At 44.3% G+C, this 19,865-nt stretch overlaps 1 protein-coding gene across 1 annotated transcript in view; it reads left to right on the forward strand.

Annotated features, from left to right (window-relative positions):
- FSTL1 (follistatin like 1) overlaps positions 1-18,275 on the forward strand; it is a 59,116-nt gene extending 40,841 nt beyond the window's left edge. The window contains exons 4-11 of the mRNA XM_054575254.1: positions 384-513; positions 1,369-1,401; positions 2,699-2,829; positions 5,508-5,626; positions 6,954-7,066; positions 7,368-7,478; positions 9,732-9,808; positions 15,654-18,275. Of these exons, the coding sequence (XP_054431229.1) occupies positions 384-513; positions 1,369-1,401; positions 2,699-2,829; positions 5,508-5,626; positions 6,954-7,066; positions 7,368-7,478; positions 9,732-9,808; positions 15,654-15,698 (759 nt within the window). The 3' untranslated portion in view covers positions 15,699-18,275. The remainder of the gene's footprint in view (positions 1-383; positions 514-1,368; positions 1,402-2,698; positions 2,830-5,507; positions 5,627-6,953; positions 7,067-7,367; positions 7,479-9,731; positions 9,809-15,653) is intronic.
- Positions 18,276-19,865: the final 1,590 nt, after the last annotated feature.

The raw sequence follows: 19,865 nt of genomic DNA on the forward strand, positions 1-19,865 counted from the left end.
ATCCAAAGACGCTGAGTGTCTTTCAACAAAGTGACAAAGTGACAGAGTAAAGAAAAAATCCAAATTTCTGACTAATAAAAATGCCCTTTCTGCTAATTTGATGGGGGAGGGGCAGGGATCTGTATCTTCACCACATAGAAGAAATAACCCTGAACCAGGATCAGCACACAGGGCCATGTGGGGCTGCAAGGCGATAAGGTGTCTTCAGTACTGAGTTGGGTAGGGTCACAAGTGCCAGAGCTGAGGCTCCCTCTGCCCTGGTTGGTTACAGGCCAACTCTGCTGGGGAGTCCCCACAAGATGGCTCTACGTGCGTGTGTGTGCATGTTTGTGTGTGTGCTGGCACCCTTGACTGCACAAGCATCTTCTGCCGATCTGTTTCAGCATTGCAAACCTCACAAGAGGCCTGTGTGTGGCAGCAACGCCAAGACCTACCTCAACCACTGTGAGCTGCATCGAGATGCCTGCCTCACTGGATCCAAAATCCAGGTTGACTACGATGGACACTGCAAAGGTAGGGAGCCCTTTCACCACCACATCCCGGCTGCAGCCTCAGGGAGCCAGGGAACAGAGTAGGGTGCCATGGGTTCTGGGAGTCCTTTCCACCTTGACCGTAGCACCCAAAGCTGTGGAGACCACCCAGGTTCTTGGAGCCGTACCCTCTTGGCACTTATGAGCCTGCTTGGTTCATCTTGGGTGGCCCAGGCCTCTGCTCAGGGTTTCCTGCATCAGACCCTTAGGGGGGCTTCTGGCTCTGTCTGCAGCTGGATAGTGGATAGGGCCACATCAGCAATCAGTAATAGTAAGGACATTTTTAAGTGCATTCTGTATCTTTTAAAAAGCAAGTAAATTTCACTTTTCCTATGCTTTTAAAGTCTGGGTACCTCTCAGCCTGGTAGTATTATATTTCCTGCATTTTACACTCAAACCATTGCCATTAGGATAAGAGGGAAGGGGTTGCTCATTAGACATTAGCCCCCTGCCTAGCCTTTCTTAGCCTTGAACTTCCCTGGAGAAATAAGAAGCTGTTTTCCAGTTTCTTATGTTGGTCTCCACTCCATTTCCATGTCCATAGTGATTCCACATGAATTGTCAAAGTCCCAGTGACCTCCCTTACCCGTCAACCTAACAGGACAAGGTATGACACCAGGAGGGACCTCGGTGGCCCCAAAATGTCAAACAAAGCAGGAAAGAAAAGACCCCTAAAACTTGGGTCCTGGAAGAAGAATAGGAGACAAGGGCTTAAGAAAAAATGATGGAAAAGTTATAAGTGGCTCCCTTAATATGGGACAGTTTCAATCCTAGTAATACACCGAAACTTTCTTTTTTCTTTTCTTTGCATTATGCATCTTCTCCTTTTGTCTTTCAGAGAAGAAATCTGTAAGTCCTTCTGCCAGCCCCGGTGAGTGCCTGTTTTTCTGCAGTGTGCGTCTTAGGGAGGAAATTCTTTTCATGATGGAAATTTCATGTCCCACAGTCCCTGCTGAAGATCACAAGATCTTCTATGTGGCAGCCCCAGTGACCCACAACTGGTTGCTCTTTGACGTAGCTCAGAAAGCTGCAAAACTTCATTTTTTGTCTTTGCCATTTGAAGTATCTGGGTGGGTCACAATGTTGACTGTTTTGCATTTTTGCTGAGTAGTGGTTGAACTGCAAGGACAAGAAAGCCACTGAGTCCTTCCTTCAATTCTCTGTAAGACATGCTGATGTCATGGGACAAGCAGAATCAGAAGGCACAACTTTTTGAAAGGAGACAATTTGAAATGCCAGTAAGATTTCTTCTGTGATTTTCTATGAATAAAAAGTAAAATCTCATCACGATTTATAGTTGCAGACTTGTTTAGCATATATTTTTCCTTAAATCTTCACAATAACTTTGTGAGGTGGGTCTTATTGTAATTATCTTATAGATGAGGAAATTGAGTCTCAAAAAGGCCAAGTGAATTTCCCTGAACCGCACAGCTTGGAAGTGTCAGAATGGGGAAAGTACCCAGATTTTCATTCACTGGCCCTTTTCTCATCCTAACATATTGTCTTCCAGGAAGTCCCTTTTGTCAAGTCTTTCCCTTCTCTGCTTCCCCATCCACCCATCTCTCAGCCCCACCTGTGGTTTCCATGTGACTTATGCAGCTTCAACATGTCCCTTCCTTGGCCTTGTTTCCTGTTGTGTATAATAAAAGAAAATGCAGCAATGTAAAATTTTAGGTGGAAGGAAGTTTTGATGGACTCAGCTGGTGAAAGAGAGAAAAGCTCTATAGAGAGAATCAGAAATCCAGTGGCATAAAGAATTGCAATGTTCTCCTTTATTCATTTATTATTTCAGCCTATCTTTGATCCGAGAGAGCTGTTCTGCTGATTGATTATTTTCTCCCTCAACTTCCTAAAGTTAATGAAAATATCCTTTATTTTGCTGCTCTTCCTTTTATTCTCACCTAAGCAACATAGTCTCTCTTTTTCAATATCATTGATCTTTATGTATTTTTAGAGACACGAGTTTGAATCCTGGGTCAGATACTTTCCAGTATATGCCCTGGGTTGACCCCTCTGTGACATGTGCGTGATCATCCTGTTTCCTTGAGTGCTGTGGAAATTCAATGAGATGACGCCCTCAGAGCACCAGACACGGGGCTTCCATGTAGCGACTCCCGGGTGACACCGGGGTCCTTACCACTCAACAGACCTTCCTCCCTTCCCTGCAGTCGTTTGCTATCAGTCCAACCGTGATGAGCTCCGGCGCCGCATCATCCAGTGGCTGGAGGCAGAGATCATTCCAGATGGCTGGTTCTCCAAAGGCAGCAACTACAGTGAAATCCTGGACAAGTACTTTAAGGTAACCGAAATTGGGGACCATAGGCTGGTCAGCCCTAAAGAAAGGGAGACTCCCTCTCCTGTGGCCAGACCCTGAGGAAATACAAACCTGTGAGAGTCCTCGAGTGTTTCCTCATTGGAGATCCTTCTGTGGAGCAGTGACAGTGGCATTCTGACCAGCTCGATCAGTGGGAGTCCAGCAGTACAGTCTTGGGGATCCAGCACACACGGTGGTAATAAACTCCTTTAGCTCTTCTTGTCTGGGAAGCTCTGTATATGTCTTCCGCTATCTACTTTTTGATGATATATCTGAGACCTGTATATGCAGTCTTCAAAGGGAGCAGGCAAACAGCTGCCTGTTAACAAGTGACCCAAAATCTCAGACTGTTTTTGAACCAGTGAATTGCCCTCTAGCCCAGCTGGTATTCCTTACAGCAAAATTAGTTGAAATGCAAATTTAATCAGAATGTGGCTAAGACCAAAATCAGACTCTCCCCTCAGCTGGAGATGCAGTCACTCTTTCTTAGGTGAATGTGTAGCAGGATGAGGAGGGGAAGACCCAGGTAGAAAGAGCCTTTCATGGCCATGTCACACACATTCCCTGGGCTCTGGGTGGCAGACTCCTGGTGGCCAGGCTGAACCTGGATCCAGCCTTCTTAGCTCCCTTACCCTAGTATTACATTCTCCATCACCCCAGCTGCTGTACGTGAGTGGGGCCTGGCCTAGCCCATCTCCTTTCAACAGCCTCCAAACTTGCAATAAACCCCACACATGGGTCTAATAACACACTTCCTGCCTTTCCACAACACTGTGGTTACATAGAAGAAAAGGGTTATCTCAAGTATAAAGGTGGGAAACGCAGGTATAAGGAGGTATTATGCCTTTGTAGCTGGTCGGTTGAACAGAGGTTGAGTGAATTAAGGTTGGTTCATGGTCCAAGTTCATGATCCTTCCGCCTGCCCTACTGCATGCAGGCCCCCTAGGAATTCCCGGCTGTTGCCTGGGCTTGTATCAAACCTCTGTTTCCTGTGGATTCCGTATACAGACCTGGCCTGGGGAAACCCAACTGGGCCCTTATGAGATTAGTACAGGCAGGCCTGCCCCTCTCTCAGCTTCAGGCCTGGATTCTGGTCCCAGTGAATGTGAAGTGAGTACACTCAGCACTGCCCTTTGAGAGCTGCCTGGCTGCAGTCTTCAGGTTGTAGTTCCCCTGGTGCCCTCAGGGCCTACAGCCTCTGCTGGGCTGTTCCGCGCCCACACTCAGTCTGATTTAGGCCCTGTTGGCATTAGGCTCTGTAAGACTTACTCTGGTCTATCCAGCACTTGCAACATTTGGACTCAAGAAAGATTTATGTTGCTAAGAATGGTACCTGGCCAACCTTATTACATTTCTGTCCCTTAATTCATCAAGAAGTCACAAGGTGAACACTTAGCAAAGTTTCCTTAGGGTGAATGTATAGTGACTACATCTGAGATTTCTTCTTAGGAGTTAGGGACAAGCCTGATAAACAAGTACAAAACAAGGCCATCATAGTTGTCTTGTACATTCCCGTTCTTATACGTGCATGGAAAGATTTATAGCCTTAGAGTGGAATACATGTGACCATTATGGAAGGAAAGTTGGTAGCTGTATCTTTACCTTCTACCTAGAAACCTGGACAGACTTTTCTTCCAGAATTCCTTACACCATCTGGGGAGCCACCTAGAAGGTAACTTAGGGGTGCTGATTATTTCCCAGGGCAGAAGTATGAAGCTGCCTAAGGAAAGAATTTTGAAAGAAAAAATTTTTTTCATTGGGACTATTTTAGGAAAACAAAAGGGTCCAACCTGGAAGTTGATCCCAGCCTTGAAATTGACATCCTCCTCCTGCAGCTGGGGCCTGGTAAAAGGTCGTGGTTTAGCATCTTGACAAAGTGGGGGCAATGCCTGAGCTCACTGCACCGTCACCAGTGCTTGTGGCATGTCACCTGAGTCACGGATACAGTCTGCACTAGGTGGGCCAAGGACCTGTCCACATGTCTGCAGTGGGGCCCACAGCACAGGACAGAGGGGTGAGGGACTTTTTTCCACCTCTGACTGCAGGTTCTTGATGCAGGAGCTTGGCCTTTGACCCCTCCCTGGTGCAGTCAGTGAGGGGCACCAGTGTGGAAGTTAAGCACTGAGCAGGCCAGGGAAGCTGGAATTCAAGCAGTAAGAAATGGTCCTGTGGGCTCTGAAGGCCACCTGTGTCATTGTTCCCAAGCAGCGTGTTAGAAATATATATCTTAGACTCTGCTGCAGAGGTTCTGACTCACAGCTTTGCTACTAGATGTTTGTTAGGGTTTGAAAATGTGGCATGGTGGCTGGGCAGACCCCAGGGGTGCCATCAGGACTGTCTGCAGTCTCTCTCGAGCCCCTCAGCTTCCTGGGCACCACAAGCTGTGCTCAAGCTGCCCTCCTGAGCAGGGTCTGGGTTTGAAAGGCCCTCGGTGGCCTCTGCCCAGGCACTTTAACTCTCCCTCCTTGGGGCTCAGCTGCCTTCTCTGGGTGCCCAGGGATTTGATCCTCTGGTGCTGTGGCTTTCTGGAGGCCAAGCCAGGGCAGGGTTGGTTGGAATGTGTCAAGAACAAGATGAACCAGAGGTGGGTCAAGCTGAGCGGGGGAATGCTGGAACTGAGTTCTACTGAATTTTCCTGAAAGAGCTCTTCTTCCCCTTTCTAGAACTTTGATAATGGTGACTCTCGCTTGGACTCCAGTGAATTCCTGAAATTTGTGGAGCAGAATGAAACCGCCATCAATATCACGACCTATGCAGACCAGGAGAACAACAAGCTGCTTAGGTGAGAGGGGCAGGGAGGAGTCCATGGGGGCAAGGCTGTACCAGAGAGGGGATATGAAACCCTGCTTCCTTGTGAAGGAGCCACCAATGTTAACATGAAGAAAAAGCAAAATAGGAACCCTGTCCTGGTCCATTCTGTGAACATTACGAACATTGTGAACTAATAAATTGAGCACCACTGGTATCTGATCAAATGATTATTGTTTTTGGCTAAGACTTGCAAGGGAGAGAAAAATGTAATTTTAAAATAAATGATCAAGGTCACATCAGGGCAAAGTTATTTCTGAGTGTTGTGGGCAATGTTTTAATGGTTAATTTTCTGAAGGAATTACTTTAATGTATTATTTAACTGTAGATCTAAAATAGCTTTAGTTCTGATTTTTAAGATAATTGGTACTATTTCATGTAGGAAACCCTAATTGTTACAAATGTGAGTACATCCCTCTCCATTTCTGGTATTATTCCAAAGTAAACATTAATAAAAATGAATCTCTAAAAAACTTCTGGTGCGGTTCCAGTACACTAGTAAGAATTAAAAGTAGTTGAAGCACCACTTCATTCAAAAGAAGTACAAAACATGAGCCCAGATTCTAGAAAGATTCTTCTTAATCATAGTCCATGGCCTACATATAATATCTGAAAATCCTTCGTATTTTGATAACTTAAAATTAAAGTGTTTTATAAGTTCAACATTTGCTCCTCATAACATCCCAGTGAAGGAGGACCCCTTGTCCCCACTTTACAGATGAGAAAGCAGGCACAGGAAGGCTGAATGACTAGCTCAAGGCCATTTGGATGCTAAGTGCTTGAGCCAGGGCCCAAATGCCAGCCACAGGAGAGTGAGGGAGCTGGGATTCTATGAAACTCTTCTTGAAGATCTCTTTCTAGAACAGTGATGTTTGCTTGAACTCCACATTGTTTCAAATCACACATTCCTTTCACATCACCTGTTTCCCTCTCTTCTGTCCTGATTTTCCTAGTTTAGTTGGCTTGACACTTATACCATAGGGAAAGGCAACTACTAATGGAAGGTGTGCAGGTAGTGAAACATTTCTCAATCAAAATTGGGCAAAATCATTGAGGAAATTTTAGTTGCCTCAGGAGGAACTTTTGAGTGATCTGACATCTGGTATAACTGAAGGTTGGATACTTACAGGAGTCAGGATGGTTGATGGTTGTGGGAGGTCAATATAGCGGGAAACTTTCTCAGCAGTTACTTGCTTCGCCTCCTCTGGGGGCCCCAGATGCAGGTGGTCCTGGTGCTGATTTCCTTTTTTCAGGAGTGAACCAAGGGCTGGCTGACAGATTTCTCCTGTGTTTTGTTTCAGAGGACTCTGTGTCGATGCTCTCATTGAACTGTCTGATGAAAATGCTGACTGGAAACTCAGCTTCCAAGAGTTCCTCAAGTGCCTCAACCCATCTTTCAACCCTCCAGAGAAGAGTATGCTTATCCAAAGACAGGGAGTTACAGGGAATGGCAGCATTTTGAGAGGGCCAAAATTGACGGAACTCTCCAGAGATTGCTAACAAAATTCCCTTTCACAGTTCTAGGTTGGCTCCAGCCCATCATCTCCATGGTGATGTTCAGGTCCCCAAACCTGTGGTTGTTGTTTGCTCAGATATAGTGCCTGTGAGGGACAGACAGTTCTTGTCTGGGGAAAGGGTAAGGTACACAGACCGTAGTCAAGATGCTCTGTTCCACCTTCACCCTGAACTATCACCCTTATATCTGGTCCCAACAGAGTGTGCCCTAGAGGATGAAGTGTACGCCGATGGAGCGGAGACTGAGGTGGACTGCAACCGCTGTGTCTGTGCCTGTGGAAACTGGGTCTGCACGGCCATGACCTGTGACGGTGAGCCATGCCCCTGGCAGAAAGAAGGAGCAGTGGGGAGAGAGGGTCCTTCTTGAAATCACCATGAGAGAAGTCCAGGCAGGGATGATGGAGAACAGTAAGGTGGTAGCTGGGAGCAAGGAACCTGGGCAGCAAGAGGTTCAAGACCTAGGGCAAGATCAAATGTTGATATGAGATTCAAGTAGTAATAATAATAATGAGAGCACACACTTACTTAGTGAGAACAACGTGCCAGGCACTCTTCCAAGCATTACATATTAACCCACTTAATCCTCGTGACAGCCTAGAAAATCCTCTCTGTAAAAGGCTCAAGTATTTGGAAGATGAAAAGACTTCTCCTCATCACCCATTCTCAGAAGAAAAGGGAAAGTTTGTAGACTTTCTTTGGACTAACAGAATTAGATGTTCTTTCAAAAAAGAGAAAGTCGAGGTATTTGAGACATGGGCAGGGTAGGTCGGGGATATAGAAATGTAGAGTTTGGGAGGCCAGTGCCGGAGCCAAAGTGTATGTTGGAACCACTAGGGTCCCCTCAGGGTTCTGGGCTACAATGATGTCAAAGGTTAAAACCGGGCCTTAGGAAAAAACCAAGCACCATTCAGAATGGAGGCAAAACAGAAGGGTGAAGCCAAGTCACATTTGTTCTGGGAAGAAAGGTCAATTGGAAGGAATCAAACCCAAAATTTACACCTGGTGGCTTGAAGTTAAAATTGTATCTTAAAAAGCCAACAGAGACAAGAAAAAGCAGGCTGGTCCTAGGAGCATGTTCAAGATCATGTGACCTGGTAACTGGAGACAGAGGACCCAAGAAGAGGTTCTTCTAGATAAAAAGCCCAGGCAACACCAACAGTACAAATGGAACTCAGCACTACCCAGGGGATCCCTTGTCTCCCACTCCCCGGGGCCAAATCTCTTCTCAGTGTGAAAGGACAGGAGGCCGTCTAACTCCAGAGACAAATGAAAGAGCAGGAAGAGGCTATTTAGAGATTAGAAATGCCTAGAAGTTGCTGGAGGCCAAATCAAAGCCAGGGTAGCCAGGCCAAGCATACAGGAGCTACTGAAAACATCCCGAAACAGTACCCAGCCTGCCTCAACCAGGGAGCATCCTGAACTCATCTTCCCAGAACTCCCTGCCATAGCTGCTCACGGTCTGGCTTAGGAAAGGTAGCCGTCCATTTATAAGACACAGGCAGTTGGTGAATAGCTGGTTTATGATCATCTGGATAATGAGACCCATTACATGCATCAGACAAAAATCCAACTGATTGCCCTGATGGGACAGTGCTCATTCCCACAACAACACTGGACTGTTTATCCTTTCTGGATGGCCCCGTTTCAGAGCCCTACGTGGGTATAAAGAGCACTCTCCATGGTGGTGCCCCAGGGGCCTTAGCGTGTCTTGGTGTGTGGACCAGGGTTCTGAGAGGACGTTGTAGAGGTGGCATTCCAAGCCATTTTCAGGGCAGTACTTAAGTTAGATCCTAAATCCCAATGGCAAAGAAAAGAAGGGGGACTAAGATGTGAAGCCAGCCAGAGCCAGAGCTGAGGGAAATCACCATGCGAGGCAGCTTGATGCCTAAGTCAGGAAGCCATGGTGGAGTGGTATTTCCCTACAGGTGCTGTTCTCGGTTAATATACAGATTCCTGGGCTCCATCCCAAACCTACTGAATTGGAATCTGCAAAATAGCAGTTTGGGAACCTGTGTTTTTAAGATGTATTCTGTGATTGTGTGTGTGTGTGTGTGTGCGCGCGCGCGCACACGCACGCACGCAGGTTTGGTAAACATTATAGGTGTGGTGTGTATCAACTCTGGCTGCACATCCAAACCACCTTAAGAGCTTTGTAGAAACCTGTGCCCAGACCCCACCTCCCAACAATGACATCAAGGTCTCTGAAGATGCAGTCTAAGCAATATATTTTGAAACATTATCCAGGGCCTGTGAAAGGTAAGGAACCATTGACCCAGAAGAATTCCTGAGTCAGGATCCAGATTTTCTCCATAGCTCTTTCTGCATGGCCAGCTTCTAGAATGAATGTGCAGAGCAGTTGAAACAAAGGGCAAAAAATAGTGGGGGGTAGATTGTTTTGTTTTCAGTGTGTCACTTTGGAGGTGGCAGAAAAATGTGAGTAATTCACCTCTTCTTCCACAAATTAAATGGGAGGTAAAATTAAGAACCTAGAATGTAGATATCAGCAGCATTCCTAACTGGCTTCCCTCAGCCACCTCTACTCTGAGCCTTGGTTCTTCTTGTAGGAAAGAATCAGAAGGGGGCTCAGACCCAGACAGAGGAGGGAATGACGAGATATGTCCAGGAGCTCCAGAAGCACCAGGTGAGTTGCAGCCTCCCTACTGATTCAGGTATCTTTGCCACCACCAAACTCTTTCACCACTCAGACATTGCCCAATATCCCAGGAGACCAAAAAGATGTGCTCTGCTCAGTGCAATAGGCTCTGAATGATATAATATCAAACCACGAAACAGTTCTTTGATGGGATCCTTGCAGGGTTCTGCAGGTCCTAGCAGAATTGCTTTCTAAGTAAGAATCAGTAGGTTGGTGATTTGCAAATAGATTGCAAATGGTTTGCAAATGAGCATGGACTAAAGAAGTTTACCATTTTCTCTAACAAGTGCCCAGACTCAAAGTCCATGAATTCCTGAAGGCAAAGCTCTATGGCTTGCTCACCATTGCATCACTGAATTTACCACAGAGCCTGGTGTATAGTTTGTTCTCAGTGAACATGAAATTAATGGATTTGGACTAGAGCAGAAAGGATTTATCTTAAATGCTAAGCTGGCTAGAAAACAGCCTGGATTGACAAACACAGGAAACTTCAAGATTGTGCTTCCTGAAGACTTGAGAAGGTAGTAAGAATTCTGTTCAGGTTCTATGTCAAGTAGAAGGCCTTCTTGGGGAAAAGGTTCTTAGCAGAGTAGTGATCCACTGACATACTTTGCCATGGTCCTAGAGAGAAAACATTGGTATGCTGGACTCCTGGGCCTATCTTTCCACTAGTTTACTATAAAGTCTTAACAAAGGATATCACACCTTAGGTAACCTGTGTATAGACTGGGTCTGGTACTACAAGCCTTCTCTCTGACATAGAAGTTTTGTTGTTGTTTTTTTAATTGTTTTTTATTCCTCTCCTGAGGACATGCTTATTGATTTTAGAAAGAGGAGAAGGGAAGGCAAGCAAAGGAGAGAAACATCTATGTGAGATAGAAACATCAATCAGTTGCCTCTGGTACCTGCCCTAATCAGGAATTGAACCTGCAGTGTTTCATTTTATGGGATGATGCTACAACCAACAGAGCCACACTGGCCAGGGCCCTGATGTTGTTTTTAAGGAATATAACAATCATAAGAACTGCTAAACTATTGAGATGAAATATTTGACTTGAAAATAAATAATTGTTAATACTAATTGCTCATATTTGTTGATTTTATATGCATTTTGTCATTATCGTCACTAAAATCTCATGTCAATTTTTTTAACCAAAGCAGAATCTCTTATCCTTCATTTTTAAATGTCTCTGTCTATGAGTTCCCTCAGGAGCAGATACTAAGGCAAGGACTCAAGTACAAACAGTTTGTTTGTGCGGCAATCCCAGGAAACGCTGGGAGGGGACTTAGGAAGTTAGCACAGGAAGGGAAGAAAGCAATAGAGTGTGTCTCCAGGAGAGTTATCACTGCAAGCAAGTGGAACTTAGTCCTCCACCAATAATTTTTTTATTGAGATATAACTCAAATATAAAATTCTCATCTTTAAAATGTACAAGAGGCAGGCATGCTCAGCCCACACAAAGGACACACCTCGAACACCCTGCTTTGGTGATAGGGGAAGCTGTGCCACTGGACCCTACAGGACACCTAGTACATTAGGCCACACTACCAAGACAGGGAGCCATAGCAGTTCTACCTAATACACAGAAACAAACACAGGGAGGCTTCCAAAATGATGAGACAAAGAAACATGGTGTGGAACTCTGGAAGCAGTTACCGTGCCTGAAGGTGTTCCTACCCAAATTCCTGTCAGCCCCTGGTGAGGGCTGCCACAAGCAAACATCAATTACCTGGCATTTCTCGCCTGCCAACATGTGTGAGCAGAGTAGGCTCCAGCTGCCAGAGAAAGAGAGGCAGATGTTGGCAGTAAGAAGCCGGTTTGGTGAACCGGAAAGAGTGAAAACAAGGGGCTATGGATGGGGCACCAACAGTGTCTGCTAGATACCAGGCATTGTTGTTTTTATTTCCTATTTAATTTTTTTATTGAGATATAACTCAAATATAAAATTCACATCTTTAAAATGTACAGTTCAGATTAATAGGGGACTTCTGGTCAATATGGTGGCATAGGTAAACACGGCTTGCCTCCTCACACAATCACATCAAGATTACAACTAAATTATAGAATAACTCACTCAGAACTGGCAGAAATCTGGTTGAATGGAATTTGGACAACTACGGAATTAAAGAAGCCACATCCATCCAGGCTGGTAGGAGGTTTGGAGACACGGAATAGGCAGGTACAACATCCACATGTTGTGGATAAAAATTTCAGGAGGGATATCTTGGAAGCAAGGAGTCCTAGACCCATACCAGGCCCCCACACCCAGGGTTCCAGTGATTGGAAGATAAATCCCCACAACTTCTGGCTGCAAAAACCAACAAGGACTGAGTCGATGAAAGAAACTTCTAGAGTCCCAACCACTTCCTCCTAAGGAACTCAGGCAGCAACTTACATAGACTCACTTCCTCTGAGCTCAAGCACCAGGGTAGCAGATTGAAAGGTACCAGTGGCGTACAGGAAGGAACTGAAGTGGCTGGCATCAAGGTGAGAGCTGGGGGACAGCTTTCTCCACGACAGAAAGGTGGGCAGAGCCATAGAGCCAGCAGGTGGTTGTTATATCTGAGACTCCATCAACCTGGCTAACACTATTTGCTGCCCGCCCCACCACTCCCCACCCCAGAAATCCTGTGCGGCTCCATCCCACCCAACTTACAGCTATTATCAGTGGCTTTTCCATATGAATGGCTGGTCTTGGCTGAAGCTTCATGACTTCCTAAATCCTTCCAAACAAGCAACAGCTGGCCTTCAGTGAGCCCCAACCCCTGTACGTGTTGCTAAGTGGTCCCAGGCACAGCACTAGCAGCAGCCAGCCTAGAGGATTCACAGCTTGGCTTCACCTGGGACTCTCTAAGCGCAGCACAAGTAGCAGCCATCTCAGATTGCTCTGTAGCTCAGGCAGGGTGGCCCCAGGCAAAACACAGTTAGGGACTGACCTTGGCCTGCACCACCTGGGCAAACTCAGGGCCAGTGCACCCACTGGACAGCTACAGGCCACATCAGAGCACCATCATCCTGCTTCTGCAAGCTGATCCTCCATGGAGGGCAAAGGTTGGTGGTTAGTGGTCAAAGCCAATCCTTGCAACTGAGGGACCTGGGTAAATCCCTCCCATTGACCTGCCAACAGTAACCAAGGCTCAACTGCAAGAGGCAGGTATGCTCAGCCTACACAAAGGGCACACCTCGAACACCCTGCTTTGGTGATAGGGGAGGTTGTGCCACGGGACCCTGCAGGACACCTACTACATTAGGCCACACTACCAAGACAGGGAGTCATAGCAGTTCTACCTAATACACAGAAACAAACGCAGGGGGGCTTCCAAAATGATGAGACAAAGAAACATGGCCCCAATGAAGGAACAGATCAAAACCAGAAAAATAACAAAATGGAGATAAGTAATCTATCAGATGCAGGCTTCAAAACACTGGTTATAAGGATGTTCAAGGAACTTAGTGGGGAACTCAAGAGCATAAAAAGATCCTGTCATAAATGAAGGATGCACTAACTGAAATAAAGAACAATTTACAGGGAAACAACAGTAGAACAGATGAAGCCAAGAATAAGATCAATGATTTGGAACATAAGGAAGCAAAATCAACCAATCAGAAAAACAAGAAGAAAAAAGAAACCAAATAAAATGAGTATAGTATATGCAGCCTCTGGGACAACTTCAAGCTTTCTAATGTTCGCAACACAGGAGTGACAGGAGGAGAAGAAAAAGAGCAAGAAACTGAAAATCTATTTGAAAAAGTAATGAAAGAAGAATTTGGTGAAAGAAACAGACATTCAAATCCAGGAAGCACAAAGAGTCCCAAACAAGATAGATGCAAAGAGGCCCACTCCAAGACACATCATAATTAAAATGCCAAAGGTTAAAGGTAAAGAGACAATCATAAAAGCAGCAAGAGAAAAGAAGTTAGTTACCTACAGACAAATTCCTGTAAGACTGTCAGCTGATTTCTCTAAACAAACTTTGCAGGCTAGAAGGGACTGGCAAGAAATATTTAAAGTCATGAAAAGCAGGGACCTACAGCCAAAATTGCTCTACCCGGCAAAGCTATCATTTAGAATTGAAGGGCAGTTAAAGAGTTTCCCAGACAAGAAAAAAACTAAAGTTCATCATCAGCAAACCATTAAATGAAACATTAAAGGGATTTTGTTTCAGAAAAGAATATCAAAGCTATGAACAATAAAATGGCAATAAACACATACTTGTCAACAAGTCAATCTAAAAAACAAAGCAAACAGGAAGAACAGAGACAGAATCATGGATACAAAGGCGTTTTTTGATGGTTGTCAGATGGGAGGGGGTTGTAGGGGAATAGATGAAGAGGTAAGGGGGTTAAGAAGTAGAAATAGGTGGTTACAGAATAGCCACAGGATGTAAAGTACAGTATAGGAAATAGAGTAGCCAAAGAACTTATACACATGCCCCATGGACATGAACAATGATGAGGGGACTGGCTGAGGAGTGGAGGGTGCTGGGTGAACAGGGGCAAAGGGGGAAAAACTGGGACAACTGTAATAGCATAATCATAAAATATAATTTTAAAAAAATTAAAAAGATAATGAAATGTACAGTTCAGTGGTTTTTAGTATAGTTGCAAGATTGTCAGCCACCAGAACATTTTCATCATCTCCAAAAGAAACCTCATCCCCATTAGAAGTCACTCTATATTCACTCTTCCTGGCAACCACTAATCTACTTTTTAACTCAATAGATTTGAGTTTGGACATATATAAATGGAATTATTCAATATGTAGTGTTTTCTGTCTTCCTTTTTTCATTTAGCATAATATTTTCAAGGTTTATCCTTGTAGCATGAATCAGTGCTTCGTTCCTTTTTTATAATTAAAAAAATTTTTTAAATTACAGCTGACATACATGCTTTTTTCTGTTTTATGTTTAACTTACATTCCATGGTACGGATATATCACATAGTGTATATCCATTCATCAGTTGATAGATATTTCGCTTTCTACTTTTTGGCTATGGTGAATAATGATGTTATGAACATTCTTGTACAAGCTTTTGTGGTTTCGTTTCTCTTGGGTATATACTTAGGAGTGGAATTGCTGGGTCATATGGTGACTCTGTTTATCTTTTGAAGAAATGCCAGGCTGTTTTCCAAAGTGACTGTACCATTTTACATCCCTATCAGCAGTGTTTCAGTTTCTCCACAAACTTGGCAACACTGTCTGTTATTTTTTATTTTAGCCATCCTAGTGTGCTGGCATCTCATTGTAGTTTTGATTTGTATTTCCCTAATGATTGGTGTTTAGTATCTCCTCATGCGCTCACTGAATAAGAATGTTTTCTTTGGATAAATGTATCACAGTTGTAAGAGATGGTACTTTATTTCCCTCATTTTGTAGTTGAAGACACTGAGGCACAGAAGGTTTCATAATACCCCCAAAAACCCCATAAAGCAGTCCAGCCATGATTGAAGCTCTAGCACTGTACCTCCAGAGCCTGTTGCTCTTAACATTTCTCTGCACTTTGACTCAGGACATCTCGTAGCACTTCTATTTTGTATCCTTCTCTTCATCTTGAAAATGGGTCTAATGATGTCGGACCTGATTGTTTCATAGGAATTCCAATGGGGTCGGCTCTTAATCCAGTGATAGTACCTAGACGACCATGTCATGAGTAAGACATGATCCTTGCCCTGAAGTTGTTTGCCATCCACAGAGGAGATATAATAGGGGACAGAACTAAAATTCAGCATAAGCATGTGTCTGTCAATCCTAGATAAAGTCTTGAGGTCTAGATAAATGCCAGTGATTTTTAAAAATATTTCATAACACTTATTTTCTCTTGCTTCTCAAAGGAAACAGCCGAAAAGGCCAAGAGAGTGAGCACCAAAGAGATCTAGTGAGGAGACATCTGGGAACGGGTGTCCAGAGACTGACACCTTCTCCTCCACTTCAGCGCTGAATCCAGTATACATGAGAGCCTGCTACAATCGCCAAATCACCAGTATTTGCTTGTATAGCAACAAGTTTTATTTTCTATTTGTTTTGCAAAAAAAAGGAAATGGGGTGGCTGGCGAGGAGGGGAAAGGCCATAACCTCCATTTCTAGGAGTGATTTGAGAGAAACTGTATAAATGGTGCTCGGGGGCTAGAGGCAAGTAAGGAAACTGCATCAGGGTTGGGAGAGGAGCAGACCCAGATCTGAACCACTTCTGAGTCTAACACGCTGCAGAGAGGGCAAGCACTGCCAGAGAGAACTTAGCAGACAGGCCCAGAGGAGGGCTTTGGGAAGCTCAGTGAAGAATGCATTCTGCTTCCAGTTCTTTGTGTTGCCATCAACATAACAGAGACCAGCATCTTTGCTTCTCATGGCCCCAACCACTGTCTCTAGATACACAGCTGCCCTGCTAGCTAGTGTCCCTCGGATTTGATGGAGTTCCTGAGAAGGTACACCCAAGTGATGCAGGTACTTGTGTACTTTCAGCCCCTTAGAGACCTAACCAAATTTTAAAAATACTAAAAAGGTGCTATTTTTTTGTAAAACTTTTTGGCAAGTTGACTTCATTTTTCAATTATTATCATTATATTATTGTTGTTTTTTAATATTTTATTTTCTTGACAAGAAATTAAGCTTTTGTAATTATTTTTCCGTAGTCCTACCATTTCAAGGTGGGGGAATTTGGGATTCTTCCAAGTGCAGGGACCGCTGTAACCCAGACTTCCTGCCCTGCCACATACTAGCTGTAGCCCAGAGTTTGCCCATCTGGCTTTCAGTGGGTCAGTATTCTGCTGGAGGAGCCATGGGTGCCTCAGACAGAAGCCAGGGAAAGAGAAGCATCTCCATACAAAGCTTTGAAGATACAAAAGCTAGTTTGTTTTCAATTATTCTAAGTTCTTTCAAATCAGTATTTCAAGGATGGAGGCAAGTGCAGCTAAGTGAGGCTTAGATATCCCAGCCTATCAATATGCTTATTGATCCACCACTAACTAGGAGAGTGACTTTGGCCCTATCTCTTCCTATTTCTGGGCCTCAGCTTCCTCAGTGAGCAGGCAGGAATGCATTAACCTTTCAACTTCGTAAAGTCTGGTTCTGATCATTGGTCCATAGGAGACATGTTCCTGTGATTTTCCTTTCCTCCTTTGGGTGGATGAATACTTATGTTTAGAACAAGAAGATTCAGACAGCCAAAAACAAGATGACCAAATTTGACCTCAGTGTGAACAGCTCCCAGGTTGTGCTGTGATGCAGAGCCCTCTTGGGTAAACCATAACCTGGAAGAGAGTGAGGAAGAGAACCGCTCCACTTGTTTTCACTTTTGCATTTCCTCTTTAACCTTCTTGGAAACAGAAATGACTTTTCATTTAGAGATGAGGACAAAAAGGAGACTTCACATTTTAAGAGGGGGAAAAATTGGAAGTTTAATCTTAAAATTGTGATTGGCGAGAAGTCAGCCCTTCCTGTGTCTTTTGGCCTGTGTAGTTATTAACCCCACTCAATACCATATTTAAGATGCATTTGGAATAACAAAGATTAAAAATAAGATCTCATTTTCAGAAAGCAGATTATAGACCACCAGAGGGAAAATATGTGGGTTGTTGAAAGTTGTACTGAAAATGGAATTTCTACTAAATAAGTTTCCTTGTTCTCCTTTGTAAGGAGAACATTCCACTTTGTTTAGAATTCTGAGCTTTTATCTATCATCCCACTTAAAAGCTCTCTTCGAACCCCACTGGTGCAGTCTGAAATGCACCTGCCTGTCCCAGTGCCTTGGGGAACTCCCAGGAGCACACCTTGATCAAGTTTGCCAGTACTTGAACACTATGGGAGGGAGAGCAGGACTCCCAGTGTGTTTAAAGCAAGAAACCAGAGTGTCTCCTCACCAGTTGTTTAGGACAAGGGTCACCATCCAAGACTTATCCAACTCTGCAATGATGAGTTCCCAAGAGCAAATCTGCATTCCCCCTGTAAATAGGGAAGCTGTTATCTGCACCATAGAATCCCATGATCTGATGACCATTCATGGAAAGCTGCTAAATAGCCTAATTTGCGGAGTCTTACATGGAGCAAATAAACAGGATTAAGTTGGGTTCAGTTCCTCCAGCTCTCTTAAAGCACAGGGCTTAGTCTGCAAGCTTCCTTGGGCTTTATCTGTGTATGTACAGTTTTATAAACGTATTAATTACAGCACCTGCTAAGATCCAGTCTCCGCAGAAACCTCACATGCCATGACACTGCACTCCACTGTTTTAGGAAAGCAGGACTCCTCCACCTGCTAATAAGTCCATGTGAACCAGTGAGTGTCTTTTACACCTACATTTTAAAATAGTCAAATTTCAAGACACAATTTGAACAGGTTTTGTTGCCTGTGTGTGTGTGAAATGTATTTGTATTTAGTAGGCTTCCATACTGCATTTAACTTGTTTTTGTAATGCCTAATTTTTTTTGGATACTATTGATAAATAAAGAACTTAAAATAACAGTTGTATTGGTTTCCTCCCCTGCCCCCCCCAATAAACTTATGAGAACATATTTACCTCATAAAAGTGGATTTAGGATTCAGGAGCCTTAAAAAAAGACCTGAACAGTTTTTCCTAATAAAATCTTGAAACTGCAGCTGGGAGAGAAAATTTACTCAGGGATAGAGCAAGTTTATTCAAAAGAATGATGGACTTCCAGTCAAGATGGTGGCTTAGGTAAACATGGCTCTCCTCCTCGCACAATGACATCAAAATTACAACTAAACTATAGAAAAGCCATTATTGAGAACCATCAGAAATCAAGCTGAATGGAAGTTCTACAACTATGGAATTAAAGAAGAAGCCACATTGAAACTAGTAGATGCAGAGACACAGAACAGGCTGGTCCCACACCCATATGTGGCAGATAAAAATCAGGAGGGATATCTCGGAAGTGAAGAGTCCCAGTCCCATACTAGGCTCCCCAGCCAAGGGTTTCAGTGCCAGGAAGATAAGTCTTCATAACTTCTGGTTGTGAAAACCAGCAGGGTTGAGGCTGTGGAAGACAGAATTATGGGAGTCCCAGGCAGATCCTTTTAAAGGGCCAGCACACAGACATTTGGACTCACTCCGTCTGAGCTCTACATGGGGGTTGCAGATTGAAAAGCATCAGAGACATATGGGAAGGAAGTGAATTGTCCAACATCAGAGCAAGACCTGTGGGCTAGCATTCTCCCAGACAGAAGTGTTAGCAGAGACCATTGTTCCTTTTCTGAGTGCTCCCACAGAACCAGAGCCCACAGGTGGGCAAAATATATGAGATTCCATCAGCCTGGCTCACACTGTCTGCCTTACCCTGGTGATTCCCTAGGGCCCTGCCCCACCAAACTTTCAGGCCCACCCAAGCTGTTTCCAGTGTCTTTTCTATACAAATCGCTTGTTTTGGCCCATGCTTCACATTTTCCTAAATTCTCTCAAACAAGCATCATCTGGCTTCAGTGAGTCTTGCACCTCTCTCTAAGTTGCCCTAGGCCTGGCACCTGCAGCATCTGGCCTTAGTTTACTTCTTGGCCTAGCCTAGGCACCTCCAAGCCCAGCAAAAGTAGCAGCTATTTGCATATCTGTTTGTAGCTTACGCTGTTTGACCCTGGAAAGAACACAGGTGATGGCTTACCTTGGATGTGCCAACAGCAATCAAGGCTCAACTACAACATGAGGTTGTACACAGCCCACACAGTGGGTGCACCATGAGTACCAGCTTGGATAATAGGGGAAACTGTACCATTGGACTCTACAGGACACCTACTACATTAGGCCACTCTACCAAGCCTGGGAGACGTAGCATCTCTACCTAATACATAGAAACACAGGAAGGCTGCCAAAATAAGGAGACAAGGAAACATGGCCTAAATGAAAGAACAGAACAAAACTCCAGAAAAAGAACTGCAAGCAATTAAGAGATACAGAGTCCAAAACATTGGTTATAAGGATGCTCAAGGAATTTAGTAAGGAGCTCAACAGCATAAAAATAAAATCCAGTCAGATATGAAGGATACACTAATTGAAATAAAGAACAATTTACAGGGAATCAACAGTGAAGTGGAAGAAGCT

This window comes from Pteronotus mesoamericanus, unplaced genomic scaffold, assembly GCF_021234165.1.
Source record: "Pteronotus mesoamericanus isolate MK-2021 breed Mesoamerican mustached bat unplaced genomic scaffold, CSHL_Meso_final contig_27, whole genome shotgun sequence".
NCBI classification, from domain to species: domain Eukaryota; kingdom Metazoa; phylum Chordata; class Mammalia; order Chiroptera; family Mormoopidae; genus Pteronotus; species Pteronotus mesoamericanus.